Source organism: Phoenix dactylifera, unplaced genomic scaffold (assembly GCF_009389715.1).
Source record: "Phoenix dactylifera cultivar Barhee BC4 unplaced genomic scaffold, palm_55x_up_171113_PBpolish2nd_filt_p 001300F, whole genome shotgun sequence".
In the NCBI taxonomy this organism is placed as follows: Eukaryota; Viridiplantae; Streptophyta; class Magnoliopsida; order Arecales; family Arecaceae; genus Phoenix; species Phoenix dactylifera.
The window spans coordinates 87,609-105,711 of record NW_024068632.1 but is presented as its reverse complement, the minus strand read 5'-3'; the positions used below and the strand labels follow the sequence as shown (position 1 = coordinate 105,711).

Below are 18,103 nucleotides of genomic sequence, written 5' to 3'. Positions count from 1 at the left end.
GATATTAGATGTGATGCCTTCAGGAAGGTTATGATCTGATGTTGTAACTTACAATACTCTGATTTCTGGGTTGTGTAAATTAGGAGAGATTGAAGAAGCTACATGTGTCCTGAAATCAGATGGCCGAGAGGGGGTTGCTTACCAAATATGGTAACCTATAATACTCTTATTAGTACTATGTGTACAGAGAACCGACTTGATGATGCTATAGAACTTGCCCGTGGCCTCACTCTCAAAGGTCTTCTACCAGATGTATATACTTTCAATTCCTTGATCAGTGGTTCTGCAAGGCTTGGGGATTATGAGATAGCTTTGCGAATGTTTGAGGAGATGAAAAACAGTGGTTGCTCGCCTGATGAATTTACTTACAACATATTGATTGACCACCTTTGTCTCCATGGGGAGCTAGGGAAAGCTCTGGGCTTGCTGAAAGAAATGGAACTGAATGGCTGTGCCGAAGTGTTGTGACATATAATACTCTAATAGATGGGCTGTGCAAGAACATGCGAATTGAAGAAGCAGAAGAGATATTTGACCAGATGGATATGCAAGGAGTCTCAAGGAATTTGGTGACTTATAATACTCTTATAGATGGCTTGTGTAAGAGTAATAGGGTTGACGAAGCCACTGAACTTATGGATCAGATGATAATGGAGGGATTGAAACCTGACAAGCTCACATATAATTCCTTGCTCACACATTATTGCAAGCAAGGAAACATAAAGAAAGCTGCGGATATAGTTCAAACTATGACTTCAAATGGCTGTGAACCTGATATTGTTACGTATGGGACTCTCATTGGTGGCCTGTGCAAGGCAGGTAGGACACAAGTCGCTTGTAAGCTCCTTAGAACCATACAGATGAAGGGGATGGTCCCAACTCCAAAAGCTTATAATCCTGTGATACAATCACTCTTTAAGCAGAGGAAGACTAGAGAAGCTATAAGGCTCTTCAGGGAGATGGTAGAGAAGGGAGAGCCTCCAGATGCTGTCACACATAAATTTGTTTTCCGTGGTCTGTGTCTTGGGGGAGGACCAATTGGAGAAGCTGTTGATTTCCTGGTGGAAATGACAGAGAAGGGATTCTTACCCGCATTTTCCTCTTTTTCAATGCTAGCTGAAGGTCTCTTATCCTTAGCCATGGAGGATACGCTTAATAGGGTAGTTGAATTGGTAATGGAGAGGGCTGATTTTACAGAAAGTGAAATTGCCATGATAAGGGGTTTTCTTAAGATACGCAAATTTCATGATGCACTGACCACCTTTGGCCGTCTATTGAGAAGTAGAGTGCCTGAGAAAGTTTACAATTAATGCTAAAATGTGGAGAAAGTTCTGCTGAACAGCTTGTTAGCCTTGAATATCATACACAGCACCATCGGATGTAAAGCCAAGTCTGTATAGAATTAGATGGAATATGATCATACATAAAAGGATGGAAATCATTCTGGCTGTCAAAGGTCAATAGGAATTGGTTATCATATAATGATATGTAAGGAGATCCTTCTGGAATATTTTTTTTGCAGTCAAAGCCTGTTCAGTGACGTAGTTTGATTTCTAGATTGCTGAATCAACGTTTTAAATCCTGTGGGACAGGAGTATTCTGGTTTCTCCTTTTTCTTTCTTTTCTTCCTCTTTCCTTCCTTTTTTTTTTCCTTACCTTTCTTTCTTTCCTTTTTCTTCTTTCTTTTTGCTATCTCTTCTTTTTTTCTTCTTTCTTTCCGTTTCTTCTTCTTTCTCTTTCCTTCTTCTTTGTTTCTTCTTCATTTTTTCACTTCTTCCTTCCTTTCCTCCTCCTTCCTTCCTTTCCTTTCCCTTTTTCTTCTTCTTTCTCCGTATGGATAGATTTCGGAGTCTGACCCTATCCCGGTCCATTTTCTCACAAGAATGGGAGAGGACATATGTTACTGTTGTAAATTATTCCATCTGAAGAAACTGTAGATCTTATGTTTAACATTGGCTTTTCTTCTCGACTATCATTGCCTTTACTGAGCTTCTCTTCAGATCCTATTCCTCTCATGGCTTATTTTAGTTTGCAGTTTGTTTGCATCTTAGTTTTATTTTGCTAGTTCTTTTTTAACATTATTGTTTTTCTGAAGGAAACAAAGCTCCGAACTCGTGATTAGTCTCTAGAAATCTGCAGTATGCTAATGGTTTGCTGTACTGGACTGTGGTGCAACTAGTGGAATACCTGGCTCTGTATATCTAGTACTTGTGGCTGGCATATGGAATATCAGTAAATGAGCTTCATACAAAATTTGAATGCATCACCTGGAATGCTCTTCAAACATGGCACAGCAACATTGTATTTTGTCTTTGTTTGGCATATTCTAACTGGTTCTTACTCTTAGTCCTCATCTAAATGCATTTACTCTTGTAAGACCTATTTATTGTCATGCATTGTACCACTTTGCATCCTTATAGTTAGTTTATGGTCCAAACTCTGTAGCTTTGAAATTGTTGGAAGAATATGCTGTACCTTGCCATACTAATATCTTGATCTGTAATCTTTTTCAACTTAATTGTTTGATATTGTTGTTAAATTCTATCATGCTCTTGATAACTATGTTTAGGAATTACTAACTATTAGCATTTAGTTACTTGAGCATAGTGTTAATATCTTCTTGGCTAATGGACTTTAAGAATTCTTAGACTTTAATGAATCTTCTGCATGTAGTTAATTTTGGTTGGTCCAATGGAGCTAAAAGATTTTGTTTTTGTTCTTGTATGACTTAGGAGAAAAATCAGACTTTTTTTGGTGACCGATACAGAGGTAATATACCACCACTTGAACCTTGGACCTACGGTGGGCTCTTGAGAGAGGGGTGCCAACCAGGTGAGCTAACTGTTGTTGGCGGCTATTATCTTATAACTAAGAAGCATATTCTGATAATCTTCTTTGCTAATTGTGGAATGCTTGATTTCATGGGCGATCTGTAGTTCATTGATTTCAGTTGGATGTGAAATTTTGTAATCAGACCACTGCCATCGGATCTCTTCACTATAGTGATATCTCCCTCTCTGCACTCACCATTCATTGGAGGTTACGATACCTACCCCTCTCCTTTTCAAGGATCATTCCATTTTCAAGGCATTGAATCGGCCAAACTTGAACTCAGAGTTCTGTCACCACGTCATGGCCCTTGTTATTGGACAAATCATGTTGAGTCCTGCTGCGATACAATTACTGCCCTGCTGGCTCGTCTGTGAATTAGCCATCATTAAGACTAGGGGTGTGAATTACCTGCTGGCTGCGATGTAAAGTGGTTCACCTACTTCAGTCGTTCAGTTCACTTCAAGTCCTAGCCATCCCCAATCATTCGGTCCTTTTCTTGCCTCTCCTAAGACTCCTTACACTCTACCATCCGCCACTCAAGATCCACCCTTTTTTTTTTTTTTTTTTTGGTAAAAAACGGCTACTCATTTCATATAACTCTAACGTGAGTACAACCCACTCTCTTTGTTGCTTGGTCCCTTTCGCATTGTCACTGGAGGCCCGAAGGAGGCACTCCTCTCAATATATTTGGCAATGTCTCATTGGACGTCAACAAGCTCTGCTTCATCAAATTCAAGATCTCTCCTTCAGCCTTGTTCTTTATCCCCATTCCACCTTTTCTACTCCTCAATCCCCATTCCACCTTTCAAAATTAGGGTTTTGGCAATTCTTTCTTCCTTCAATCAATCACTAAGATGAGTAGATTCATGTTTCAATCCCACAGTCTCCCGCTCTTTGGTTATCATTGGGTTTGTTCAGAGAAGGTGGAGGCGGAAGCCGCATGTAATTGACAGCCAGGATTCTCCATTTGAGGATGATGGAGCTAGAGGCGATAAGCGAAGGAGAATTGGCACTTGGTGGGGGTTTCTGCCTCTATGTTGAAGAGACTCTCGAGCACAGGTAGATCACACTGTAGCAAACTTATTCCTCTATAATTGCATATTCTCCTTTCCTCCCCCATCATCCTCATCACCGCTCCTTTTCGAAGAGGGGATGATGTTCTAGCAAACTCGGGGATGATGTTGTAGCAAACCCGATAAACTGGAACGAAAATGAATTTTTCGAGTCAGTTTGAATCAGTTTTCACATAAGGTCAATTTTGTTTTAGTTTTGGTTTTAGAAAACTGATTTAAGTTAGGTTCGATTTTAAAAATATCCCTGAATCATGCAAACCTCTAGTCAAGACATAAAAAAGCTGGGCCAGGACGGCCCAATGGTCCTACTTGTTGGACCAGTTCAAGCAGTCTGGGGGCAAGTATGAAGACCCTGATGTGCGCCCTCACCTAACTCGATCTGCTTTCTGTTCTCTCTCCTATTTTTCAGGTTTCTTCTCTTCCCTTTTTTTTTTTTTTTTTCTTTTTCATTGAATGAATGATTTCATGGGTTTTTATGTTAAACTGTTCAAACTTTAAAGGGTAATAACATGACTAACAGGATAATGAGGCCATTATGTTTTGATGCCGGCACTTTGTTACAATATAGGAAGAGGAACAAGATATGCTCCTCACACCCATAAGCGGCATCTTGAAAAAAAAAAAAATTGTATAAATATCTTTCTAAATATTAAAATTTGCATAATTTTTTTTAAATTAATATTTAATTTTATTTTTACAAAACATTATTTTGTATGAATATTTTTAATTATATATTATATATATATATAAAGACTCTGCGTCAGCAGCAGAAGTCTCTCTATATCTGCCAAATTTACAAGGAACCACTTCCATGTCCCTCTAAAATATTATTTTGGGAGACCACTTTATTCCCCACCAAGTATACCGATCTCCGTGGCAACCCTGCGTATTACACCAATTGAGTGGTCCCGTGATGCATTTCTTGAACTATACACGCCCACTTGGACGAGAGGTGTAACCTTTGGGGTGTAGTCGAGTTTGCATCAAAGGCGTGCAGCTGTTGGTATTTCTAGATCTACTTATGTAGAAGATTTGAACCCTTTTCAAAACAGTTAAAGGTGCCTATTTCAAATATTGATTCTTGAATCATGCCAAATCCACTGATTGAACCGGAGGCTCTTCATTGGCAGATCCCTCTATCTATGTAAGATATTTATTTTTGACCACTTCAGCTTGATGCCCACCACTCTGTCATTGTTTTTTTTAACATTATATATAGACAACTTGTACGATAAGTAAACCAGTCACTTTCTTGCTTGATGTATTTACTCCAGCTGAGTGTGCGGATGACAATAAGAGAGAGAAAAAAGTTGAACATTATCTGATCTCCTGCCTTTCTAAAATAGAGATTATCTTGTCTTTCCACCCATTGTCAAACCTACCGGAAGCTCTCCACTAACTTCTCAATAATTGAGGCGAAGCACACCAGCGATCAACTTCTCAATAATTGAGGCCACACCACCAGCCATCCCAAAAAAGCAACTATATTTCCTGGAGAAAATCTCTCTCTCTCTCTCTCTCTTCTGTAGGAGGTGCTCTTGTCCACCGATCGATATGGAGGCACTGCGATCAGTTGGAGATCCATCGCTTCCGCCGTACTGAACAACTTGGCCGGCCTGGTGATCTCCGATGTCATCCCAGCAGTTCGGGGCGCCACTCGGGGCTTCAGGATGACCTCATGAGGCTGCAAGCTACCCTAGCACGGACACGCTTCATCCTTGGCATCGCGGAGAAGAAGCGCACCAAAGATGACAACCTTGCCCAATCCTCCAAGTACTCAAAGAATGCTGCCTACGATGCCGAAGACTTACTGGACAAATTCAAATACCAAGTCCTGCAGCCAAAAGGCTGAAAAGCCAAGAAATCAGAGAGGTACCTTCTTACTTTCCCTTCTCTTACACTTGCCAGAAATGTGTGTTCAATCGTGGACGGTGATGCTGTGTCTAAAGTGAGGGAGGTTATGGGGAGGTTAGATAGCCATTGCTGATGATATGGAAAAAGTCATCAGACTCCTGGATTTAGATGATGAAGGAAAAAAATATCACTAAGATCGGCGAGACGAGAGACAAGCTCATTCTTCCGCTGGAACCAAAGTGTTTGGGCGAGAAAAAGAAAAAGAAAAGGTGATAAAACTGCTGTTAAATTCGCCAGATGCAACTGAATCCGGTGATTGATGCCTATCCGTGTTTGTTCAAAGAGACCAAAGAAAGATAGTAATTTCTATTGTGCCAGTGGTCGGTATCTGGAGGGATCGGAAAAACAATACTCTTGGCCCAACACATTTACCATGATCCGAAGCTAAAATATTATTTTGATTTAAAGATTTGGGTTTGCGTGTTTGATAATTTTTTGATGTGAAAAGGCTAAACTAAAGAAGATAATTAGAAGTCTGTTACCCAGGAGAGACTCTCTGATCACCAAAATTTGAAATTGTCTCCAAGAGATCCCTTAAGGAGAGAGATAATGTCAAAGAGATTCCTGCTCGTCCTTGATGAATTGGAATGAATGACCGCAACGAATGGGATCGTCTGTGTGCTCCATTAAGGTCCGGGCTGCAGGGAAGCAAGATCTTGGTAAAACTAGATCTCAAAAGGTAGCAAAGATGATGGGCACAATGGAGGCAGTCTTCTTAGAGGGTTTACCAATGATGCCTATTGGGGAATTTTTCAGTAGACTTGCATTTTGGTTCTCCAGAACCCCAAAGAACATTTGAGTTGGAAGCTATTGGTAGGGAAGGATTGCTGACAGGCTGAAGGGATCTCCACTTGCACGCAAAGACGCTAGGAAGGCCTATTGAATTTAGACTTGGATGAGAGGCACTGGAGAACCATCATGAACAGTGAAATATGGGAACTAAAACAATGTGAAGATGGCATTATGCCGGTCCTACAGTTGAGCTATCAGTACTTGCCTGGATATCTGAAGCAGTGTGTTGCATATTGTTCTATATTTCCTAAAGGTTATTCTACAGAAAAGACGAGCTGTCCAAGTCTGGATGGCACAAGGCTTTATTGTACCTCAAGGAAATGTGCGGATTGAAGAGGTAGGGAGTGAGTATTTCGATGATTTACTTGCAGATCTTTCTTTCAGCATAAATGGAATGATGCATATGGAGATACATGATTTGATACATGATCTGGTACAGTCTGTCTCAGTCGGCGAATATCTAAGAATAGAAGATGGCAAGTGGCAGAAAATCCCCAGCAGGCTTCGACACCTATCAATAAATATCTCTGAATCTGGAGTTGAGTAACTTGCCAATTGTAAGAAATCTACGCACCCTTGTCTTCAAGAATTTGTATGATACAAACTTTTGGTCTGTGCTTGATTGCTTGTTCACAGCGTCAACAAAGATCCGTGTGTTGAAATTCAGGAATTGTCGGATCAAAGAGTTGCCTGAAAGTATTGGCAATTTAAAACATCTTCGATACCTTGATATCTCTTTTCACCAGAATTCGAAGGTTGCCTGAATCACTGTGTAACCTTTACAATCTCAGGTGTTAAATATATTTGGCTGCCCAATTGAAAATTTTCCTACACGCATGGCCAACTAGTTAAATTGAGGCAGCTTAAAATAGATGAGGAGACAAAATGCGAGTTGGCTGATATCAGGAAGTTAAACGTCTCTCCAAGAGTTGTCAGTATTCGAAGTTGTAAAGCAGAGAGGGCACAAGATTGAGAATAAAGGACATGATACAGCTTCGTGGAAGAAATTTGCATTAAAAATCTTGAGAGCATCGAAAGTGAGGAAGAGCCAGTCAGGCTAAGCTGAATAATAAACAGTACCTTGATGAATTGGCCTTGATATGGAATATTGATAGAGGCACCAGCTTAGGGAACGCTGATGAGGTACTTGAAGGCCTCAAACCGCATCCAATCTCCGAAGGTTGGAAATCAGAAACTATGGTGGTGTCCCGATTTCCAAGTTGGCTGGAGCCACAATCGCTCAATATTTGAAAGCTATTTGCCTAGAAAATATCCAAAGCTGCGGGGCAACTTCCATCTCTTGGACAGCTGCCATCCCTCGAGATTCTGCGCATCAAAAATATGCATGCGGTGAAGCAAGTTGGTCATGAATTCTATGGCTCTCCAGAGGTCCAAGGATTCCTGTTGCTGAAAAGAGCTGGAGATTTAGACATGCTGGCATGGGAAGAATGGTTCAGCGCAGAAGGTATCCAAGTATTTCCTCGACTTGCTTAAGCTTCATATCCGAAACTGTCCCAAGCTAAGGGGTTTACCCTGCCACCCTCCCTCGCTCATAGAATTGGTCCTAAACAATGTGGGAATAAATATGCTCCCAGAATCATGGGACGGAGACCATGGTTTAACTAATGAGAGCAGTCTGACACAGCACAGCAGAAGCAGCAGCAGGACCTCTTCAATTTCTCGCATGGATATCTGGCATTGTCCAAACCTGGTAAATCTGGAACAATGGCTGTTGTCACACCACCTGCCGGCTATCAGGGACTTGAGTATTATTGACTTGTCAAAAGGTTGTGCGGTTGCCAATGGAAAGGTTTAAAGACTTTCTCTCCCTCATCTTCTTGGAAATCAGGGAGTGTCCCCTTGCTCCCGTCCCCAGTGCAATTGATCTTCCCTCTTCTCTCCAATGCCTTTTATTGGATTCATGTGGTCATCTGGATGAGTCACTACCCGGCTGCCTGCACAACCTCACCTCTCTCACCAATGTTGCAGTTTGATCTGCTGCCCACACATAACATCTCTTCCGGAAGAAGTGCTCGGTCACATGATTGCTCTCACAAGTTTGAATATTCGGGACTGCGGAGAACTGAGGTCCCTAGGGGACTTACGAGCTCTCAGATCTCTTGATTTTTTTGAGTATAGGAAGATGTCCTCGGCTCACGGTATTGGCAAATGAGGAAGAGCATGGCGAGGGTTCGGCACGTCTTCGCTTCCTGTGCATCGACGACACTGCTCTGGTCAAAGTGCTGTTCTCCACAATCACCCCAGCCTCCCTTGATCACTCCAAGTCCGGACTCAACTGAAACTCATTTTGTTCGCTGGAGAGGAGCAATTATGGTTGCAAGGACTCAAATCTCTCAGATGGCTACCGCCTTGTAAATTGCAACAATCTTCAGTCCCTGCCAACTGAGTTGCAAAGCCTTTCCACCCTCCGACTTTTGGAGATAACAAATTGCCCTGAGATCCGCTCGCTGCCAGAAAAAGGGCCTGCCTTCATCCCTAGAAAAGTTACATTTCGATAATTGTCATCCGGTGCTGACTGCGCAATTGCAAAGGCACAGAGAAATGATGAAAAAGTCGCATAATGTGATTTCGTAGCCTACCGAGACAGGTACAGCCCATCACACCGCCCTCTTTACCGACTTTCTGTTTCCTATTTTGTAGGAAAAACTGCATTATTTTGAGCAAAGAAGGATGTTTCTATTTACTGGATTTTTTTTTTGAAAAAGTATTTACTGAAAATGTTTCAGGGTCTCCGTCCATTGCTGCCGCACCAGCTCTCCATGTTACTCTTTTTGTGCAAACAGATGGCCGTTACTCTTTTGTACTTAGCCAGCAATAGCAAATGGATTGCTCCTTAAAAAGCAAAAAATGGATTGTTTGTATTTATGATAAATTGCAGTGCTTGTAAATATATGTAGACTGATGATTTACAGCGGAAAGTGCGTGAGAATAAGTACGCATTTTTTCAAAAAGTATTTACTGGAAAATGTTTCCAGGTCTCCGTCCACTGCTGCCGCACCAACTCTCCACGTTACACCGATTCTGTCGCGACATGTGCCTGGAATATATTTTTGTGCAAACAAATAGCCGTTACTCTTTGTACTTGGCCAGCGATAGCAAATGGATTGCTTCTTAAAAAGCAAAAAAATGAATTGTTTGTATTTATGATAAACTACAGTGCTGTAAATATATGTAGACTGATGATTTACAGCAGAAAGTGCGTGAGAATAAGTACGCATTTTTATTGATGAAAGTGAGCCCTTTTTGAAACTGAGACTTATCTTGTACTGTATCTATTATATGGTTTATATTAATAAACATAATGGCCACGGTAGGCTTAGCCCTGCTTTCTCCCAAAAACAACAACAATAACGGTTCGAGTAGCCCCCCTGGTTTAGCCTCTTGGTGGACATACCTGCAAACTGTTTAAATATTAATTTCATCAAGATTGGTCAGAGGTCAGGCTATGAAGGAGGACTGCCTCTATTTCATAAGCCAATCTTGCACACTGGCCTCATTTGCACACTATTATATGCAAACAAAAGGTGCAAGGAGGAGGAGAAGAAGAAGAAAAACAAAAGAAGCACCACTAGGACTTCTAGTGCCCAACATATGCTGTTTGGTCAAATACAACATTTGCATCAACAACATAACCAGGCTCCAAATTTGTGATCAACCTCATAGGCAACGATGCCGCAGAAGGGGCAAACAAGTATCAGATAAAGTAGCTGGGAACAATTTTGGCAGTGGCCACATCAAGAACTGTGCAAACGAAATCATGCTCACATTCTTTCAGCAAATCTAGGCATCACAGGAGGCTGCTCACATTATTGCATCGCTCGGGAGCAAGAATTATACAGACCACAAATTGAAGACGGTCATAGGCCAGATTGAACAACTAAATTGGGAGATTTGTTCAGCATATTGCATGCAAATATTGGTGGAAAGTTGCACGGTGCTCTTTCAGAAACTACATTAAAAGAAAAGAGCAAAATATAAATATTGGTGGAAGGTTGTATGGTGCTCTTTCAGAAAGTAAATAAAAAAGACAAAATATTGGGAGATACAGGTTTTGTTCGAACATATAAGCCTCAACTATGTATTATGCAAGAGCTTGGATGAGGTTGCACTACCTATAATTCTCCTATAAATACCTCATTCTAGTAAAAATTATCATAAATTATGAAAAAATTTGCATGATTACATTCATGCAAGGCCGACACTTTTTAAAGTATTATTTTTGTTTGCATCCATTGTACGTAATTTTGGAAACCTTTACCCCTCCATTAATTGGCCTGATTGGATCAAGACGAACTCATTTAATTTGTGGAAAGAAGTTCTCCTCACTGAAATATTTTTTCAATAAAACTAATGCTTAGTTATATGATACTTGAAAAAGTGGCTTTTGCATGTTTAGTTGACCAACAATAAAATGACATATTCTAGAGTGACTTATGTTTGGTTAAACATGTACTTTCTTGAGAAAGCTGTGCAAAGTACTTGTAGTTGTGTTAAATACTTGTTATACCTTTAATAATAATAATAATAAAAACTTACCCTACTCTTTCTAAAAAGCTTAAGGGTAGTTTTGCAAAATAATAATTCTAATTCTCAGCCGGTGGGAATTGGACTTTTCCGTAGCCCTCGTAGATTTTTCTTTCTAATGAAATGTGGGAATCTTATTCCCATGGGAGAAGATATTTTCTCATCTCTTTTGTTTAAAAACTCCAACCAAACATAAAGTATTTCTCCATTTTTCTATTGACCATAGTTTTTCCCTCCTATTCCCACGAACTAAATGAGTCCAACATGGCCTCTCCTATGGACTCCATAATTAAAGTGGTCGTGCATTTGATGTTCCTCTGATTTCCTCTTGGCAGGTCTATACATACCCCTCTTCCCCACCACAAAGCCTTCGTTTCCCACCCAATGATGGCCTCACCCAAATTAGCTCAATAAATAAGAATTCTTAACGTTGGTGGAAGATCAAAAATCCTGAAAGATGAATTGCTTTTCACCTCAAATGAAAACAAAGTGGATTCGTTATAACTTGTCCATGCTCCTTCACCTCGTCCATCATGACATATTTCGCAGCCCAACCTTCGGTGATAACCTTCTTCCCTCGAGGAGACGAGATATCGCTCGTTTGTTCACTCAGTTTCAACCCATGCACTGCATCACTATCACATTTCCTGCTTGGTTTCGACTCCTTTCTCCTACTCTCCACCCTGGCCTTACCCACCTCCACATAAAGAAGGGAGATATCGTCCATATCTTCTCCACCAACCCCAACTCTAGAGCCAATGTGAACGAAGAGGCCACGGACATCAGACAAGACATAAAGGGCTTCGACACCTTGCTCAACTCATGGAGCTAAAATCAAGCGATTTATGAACCCCACGCAAGAGATATCATGCATCGATCCAATCAAATGATAAAACACGGAGAAAAAGCATCCAAAAACATGTACAAAAATCATAGACGAAAATGACGCCCCTAATGTTTTTGTGAAAATGATATCTTGTACGAAAAAAGAAAAAAGAAAACATTTTATCTATCCACACTAATAAATCATATAGATATTGAAATGAAATGCAAAAGAGAAGTCACCTAGAAACAGACATCTAGCCTTGTCGAGAAGTTTTGCTTGTAGCTAAAAACGTTTCATCTTAGACACCATCCCAAATGAGATTGACACCGACAACTTTAACACACACAAAAAAAAGTTTAGATTTATTAATGGGGCATTGCTACTATTACATATAAACAAGGATGGACAACCGAAAAATATATTGATTAATGAATAAACATACAAGAATTACAGAAATTTTTAACATATATACCTGCCTAGACCTAAGCCATAAATTAAAGTGTTGTCGCCTACCCACTTGTTAGAGGGAACTGATACACCGAGTTACATAGAGTATGGTACTGATATATGATCTCCAGACCATTCAACAGACATTTTACATCATCCTCAATTTTTTTTTTTTTTTTTTTTTTAAAAGTTGTTTTATGTCAACCAGCAGACTGCAAATCAAATAGCTCTATAAACCGAGTAGACCTCCGTCTTCTTTTCCCCTCAGGAGTACACCCGATAACATTGCCCTTCCCAAGCTTAGGAGAGAACCTGCCATTCTGATGCAATGATTTTAAAGGTGAGGTGGCTTCTGAGGTGGAGGAATTTGCTTTTATGCACCCTTTCCTCAAAGGGAAATTAACTCTCTTCCTTGTCGAACAGTTGCCCATATCTTCTCTTCTGGCATGGCGAAGGAACTTCACGTAGATGGACAAACTCATCACTTGCTGGAGCTCTTTGTAGATCAACATTCCCATTGTTTACCTGAAATCCAAAGTTTGTGGTAAATACACAAAGTTTCTCAATTTTTGATCACAAGAACAAGTATGCCATATATGCTTGCAAGCAGAAAAAAGTAAATACCAGCTGCAGAAGTGCAGAAAATGTCCTTGCAACATCATGCTTGGGTTGGCCCATCACAACATCCATAGAGGACATGCTTCCTCCACTGTCTACTTTGAAGGAAAGCTTGTCCAAGATTCTCTCGCCATATAAGTGAATGTCAAAAGGAGGGTGTGTATCCTGTCTAAACAATTCCCAATCAATGAAAAAAATAAGGAAATCTCAAATAACCAGAAGAATTCTTTGGCTAATATAGATCAGGACTGGAAGAGAACGGAAGCAATCTCCTGCTACCCACTTGCTCTTCCGAGGTGTGTTCAATCCGTTCTTTCCATGTTGAAACTCGTGTGGCCAACTCTGTTTGCTTCTCTGTTTCAGCTATGCTAGCAAGAAGGGCATCCTGAATGAAGAGAGGATAGATTACGAAATCAGCATGAAGAAATTGGAGAGGTAATATTAGAAATTTTAAACAAACAATATAGTGCCCACAAGATGCAATATAAAACAGGACTTGAGGGAGCCAAGTGAAGTAGAACTGACATCTGGTCCGATACTCTTGGGAACCATCCCTGAAACCTTAAACATCTGACCAGATCCTCATGAAAACCAACTCATTGCCCAACAAATTGAACGATCATTAAAAGAAATATGAATTCTCCTAATATATTCTCACTATAAACACCATAGCCACTGCCACAAGTAGAAGTTTCCTTAACAATCCTTCATTTAACACACAGATCATCATCTGCCTAACCAGTTGATAAACCCTTAATAGTTGATAAACCTGCTGAAAGGCAACGTAATACAAGGCAATCCATGTTATCCTCAAACCTAAGAACTGGCATCTAGAGGCCAGAGTTTAACTCATCTGCAATAAGCAATGGACTGATGTAGCTCCTTCCATGGCCATTCCCACAAAGCACCATGACTGGATAACAGGAAAATTGGGCGAGAGACCCATTTACCATTGCAGTCATGCAGTCACATCATGGTTCAAATTTAACCTATTATTAAAGCTTAGAACCAAGTTCATTCATCCGCCAGCTGCCCTACAAAAATTAGATATTGATGTAGTCTCAGGACTCCATCTTATACATGATTTATATTTTTTGTTGTTTCTGTGTTTTCCATCTAAAATTTAGGCTTGAATTTTCAGTCGAGTAATGTACTAGTACTGCCAAGCAAAAAGGATCTACCTAGGTGTGACAGGAAGCCTAACCCAACTCCAAACCACCACACTTAATTGCTTGAATCTTAGCATTTCTTCAATGCCCACGGTCATCATTCATCTCTAGGAACGGAGGAGGATGGATGATAGTCTCGAAAATAGAATTGTGTGTATATGGAAGAAGGGGAGAAGAAAGTTAGAAAAGAGAAAAAAAATGCAGAAATCTGCAGAAAACATCACAGAAAAAAAATACCGTTTACGTGAATAGTAACCCGACCCATTACTATTCACGGAACATTAACTCGGCCTATAAAAAGACAGGACAACAACCAAAAAAAAAGAGAAAAATTCCTAGAAAGGTGAGTGCCACCATGGACGAAGCTCTGAAAGACCATTTTCCTTCCACTTTCATCCTGCTTCTTGACCTATTTCTTCTTGGAGCCACCTTCTTGACCCTGTCATCCTTCATCTCGATACTTTGGTGGAGCGCGGCCTGAAGATTCTCATTGGATTGAAGGAATCAAACTCGTAGAGGTAATTATCCGACTAGTTCTATCACCATCTTTTGCCCAACCTTTGTTTCTTCGTCCATCAATCATTATCTTCATCCATCACCATTACCATCATTTCCATTTATTACATCCTTGGAATCCGAGTTTACTGGCAGTATTTTTTTTATTGTTCTGTTGTAGTTATTTTCAGTTTGCTGCACTAGTTATATTTCATTGATAAGATATCTATCATGTTCTGTTTTGCGTTTACTTTTCTCTATGATGATCTTTTGAGATGATGAGTATTTGCCGAAGTGTCTAATCAATCGCATCATAATTGATTATTATGAAATTAATTTACATCTATAGTAATCGATTATAGGTTGCACCAAAGTGATATCAGAGCAAATAGGTCCTGCATATCTAAAAATCTTCATTATTGTATTTGCATCATAACATTCATTTTTTCTGCACTTTAAATTCTAAAAATTAAATTTCTGCACTTCAAAACAGAAAAATATATTTTTTGGATTAATAAAATCAGTAAATTATATTTTCAGCATTTAAAACTACAGAAATTTTAATTTTTGGAGTTAAAAACATAAAAAAATTAGTTTCTGCATTTTAAAAAAATTCTGCATTCATTTTCCGCATTTAAAATATAAAAAAATATTTCTATACTAAATATTAATTTCTGTATTAGAATATTTATTTTCAGCATTAAAAAAATAAAAAAATGGAAAAAAAATTTCTAAAAAAAAATCTTTTTCACCTCCATAATATTAGAAGCACCTTTGAAAAAGTTTTGGATCGAATCTTAGCCTACAATCATATCTGATAATTGGCAAGATGCATGTAGAACTCAACAACAAATCTTAGAGCAGATCCAACGACAGGTAGAACACCTCTCCAACTTCATAACTAGACTAGAATTGAACATCACTGAGATAGTGAGACCTAGGAGAGAGAAAAATCATCAGGATGAACCAAGACGTAGAGTTAGATCTCAAGATAGACAAAGGGTCAATCAGATGGTAGTCAAGAGTAGTGAGTCAGATGAGATAAAAAATAACTTAGATGATCGACCACTATGTAGAAACAGAGAGAGAGACCACCACATAGAGAACCCCTTTATGCCAGACGTTGGGATGATGGCATTAAAATAGATATTGGAGATTTTGAGGGGCATTTCCAGCCAAATGCTTTTCTTGATTGGGTCAACAAAATCGACCAATATTTTGGTTGAAAGAAAATCCTTGAGGATAAAGAGGTCAAATTTGTGACTCTCAAATTAAAAGGACATGCACTAGTTTGGTGGAAGCAACTCCAGGAACGAAGAGTTCATGAGCAAGGTAAGGATAAGATCCGTACCTGGAGTAAGATGAAGAAAAAGTTGAGGAAGTGATTTCTCCCATTGGATTATCGCCAAAATCTCTACTTGAAATTCCAAAACGTCCAACAAGGACTAGGATCGTGGATGAGTACACCGAGGAGTTCTATGAGCTCCAAGCAAGAAATGACCTTAGTGAGGACCCCATTCATGTTACTAGTAGATATATCAATGGCTTGAGACGGGACATCTTGGACCAAGTGGAGATATTCGATGTCATGAGTATTGATGATGCCCATCGCTATGCACTGAGAGTGGAAGCACAACAAAGGCGAACTGGTGGTCGAAAGTGAGACTCAAACAAAAACTCCATTACCCGAGAAAGTCAGTTTGGAAACAAGGCAATAAATTCTCAGAAACCTACCAAGACCACAACTGCCCTAAAGCCAAATTTTAACAAGGACTTATGGGACAAGGGCACAGGCGTACTGGCACCGGCACCTAATTCCACTATCATTTGCTATAAGTGCCGACAACCCGAACATAAATCCTCTGAATGTGTTCTAAAAAAATTCCAGTCTCAGTCACACCTGATTGAGCAAGGACACCAGGACGATTCAGATGAACCCAATCCAGAGGCAAATGATGATAAGTCTGAACAACAGAATGAGTCGGAGAACAACGATGTCCACATTATAGGTGATGAGGTGGGCCCACTCATGGTGATTCACCGTGTCATGGTTGCGCCTAACTTGCCCAAGAGAAGTAGTTTAGGTGAAGTATTTTCTTGACTATGGGTACTGCTGTCACGCCCCGAACCCAGCACCCGGGTCCGGTACGCGACCGGCCGCATGAGCCCTAGAGCAATGCCCTAAAGATCATGCAAGGCCTAAGATGAACAAAAAATCTAATAAAATCCACAATTAATTTATTTATTTAGATAGACGAATCCAACATGTCCAGATAATCAAATTGATTCAATTACAAAATCTTCAAATGCTCATCATCATCAAGAAAGATAAACTAACTAGCTAGCTAATAACTCTGATACTCGTTCTCTACGCCCAACCCATTCATGTATGCATCCTGCAACTCTGAAAGAGAAAGAAGAAGGGGGTGAGCTTTACAGCCCAGTAAGAACCCCTACACATCCATACCAACACAATAGTAATATGAATTTGGAAAACCACGGCAAAACGATGCACACTTCATGAGATCATAAACCGGCTATCAAAAGACTCAAGTAATCAATATAAGTTTGTACGTCAAACATCAATGAAAGTTCAGTCACACAAGAATGATATAGCATAGGATAACTCATATATATTCATTACTGTGTTCTTTTTTTTTTTCCATTCTATATTAACTTGATCCGGATCAATTATCTTTCCGACTTTGGGCCAAATCCCGGTCACGTTTCCAGCCCGTGACAGGGCAAACCAATAGTGTCACACTTAGAGCCTGTGACGGGCAAACCAACATTGTCACACTTAAAGCCTGTGACGGGCAAACCAATATTGTCATACTTAGAGCCTGTGACGGGCAACCAATAGTGTCACACTTAGAGCCTATGACGGGCAAACCAACATTGTCACACTTAGAGCCTGTGACGGGCAAACCAATAGTGTCACACTTAGAGCCTGTGACGGGCAAACCCATAATAACGAGACGGCCCAAAGTCAATGTTCATTTAATCAATTTCACATCCACACATCAATCCCTTTTATTTACAACTATAGACTAATCCGGTCACGTTTCCAGCCCGTGACGGGGCAATCAATATTAACAAGGTTAGTCTATAGCACCACATCCATAAATCCAATTATACAGGTGTAGGTTATGCACATGCATACATCATAATATCAATCACAAGCCAACACAATCAAAATATAGTTTAATATAACAATTTTGATTTGTCTGGATCATAGCATATTAATTCAGATCGTAGCATATTATACATATATAAGTATAAAAATATTTATATTATGCAGGATTGGCGTACAAGGATTCTTACTCTTTATTGAAAAACTCAGACAGACTAAACACCCGCCCTCACGGCGATCTATGAATCGGGATCCGCAG

At 39.8% G+C, this 18,103-nt stretch overlaps 2 protein-coding genes and 1 long non-coding RNA gene across 4 annotated transcripts; 2 read left to right on the top strand and 1 right to left on the bottom strand.

Moving 5' to 3' along the window:
• Positions 1-34: 34 nt before the first annotated feature.
• Positions 35-1,508, top strand: LOC120108374 (pentatricopeptide repeat-containing protein At3g53700, chloroplastic-like; the record flags this gene model as incomplete). Its single annotated transcript, XM_039121960.1, is given in 3 exon segments — positions 35-115; positions 118-451; positions 454-1,508. Coding segments are annotated over 3 exon segments (1,272 nt in total), but the record flags the coding sequence as incomplete, so codon positions are not given.
• A 7,475-nt stretch (positions 1,509-8,983) lies between these two features.
• On the top strand, positions 8,984-9,550 carry LOC120108372. The gene is made up of 2 exons (XR_005509753.1): positions 8,984-9,219; positions 9,359-9,550. It is a non-coding gene; the product is annotated as an uncharacterized LOC120108372 (long non-coding RNA).
• A 3,178-nt stretch (positions 9,551-12,728) lies between these two features.
• LOC120108371 (condensin-2 complex subunit H2-like) lies at positions 12,729-13,676 on the bottom strand. Of its 2 annotated transcripts, XM_039121957.1 has the most exons (4): positions 13,522-13,676; positions 13,331-13,432; positions 13,054-13,212; positions 12,729-12,954 (listed from the first exon to the last, which is right to left on the bottom strand). In XM_039121957.1, the coding sequence occupies exons 1-4, from the start codon at positions 13,615-13,617 to the stop codon at positions 12,829-12,831; spliced, it is 483 nt and encodes a 160-aa protein (XP_038977885.1). In that variant the 5' UTR covers positions 13,618-13,676; the 3' UTR covers positions 12,729-12,828. The 2 variants fall into 2 exon arrangements, 1 of the variants encoding a protein (XP_038977885.1); XR_005509752.1 differs by lacking the exon at positions 12,729-12,954 and having other exon boundaries at positions 13,141-13,216.
• Positions 13,677-18,103: the final 4,427 nt, after the last annotated feature.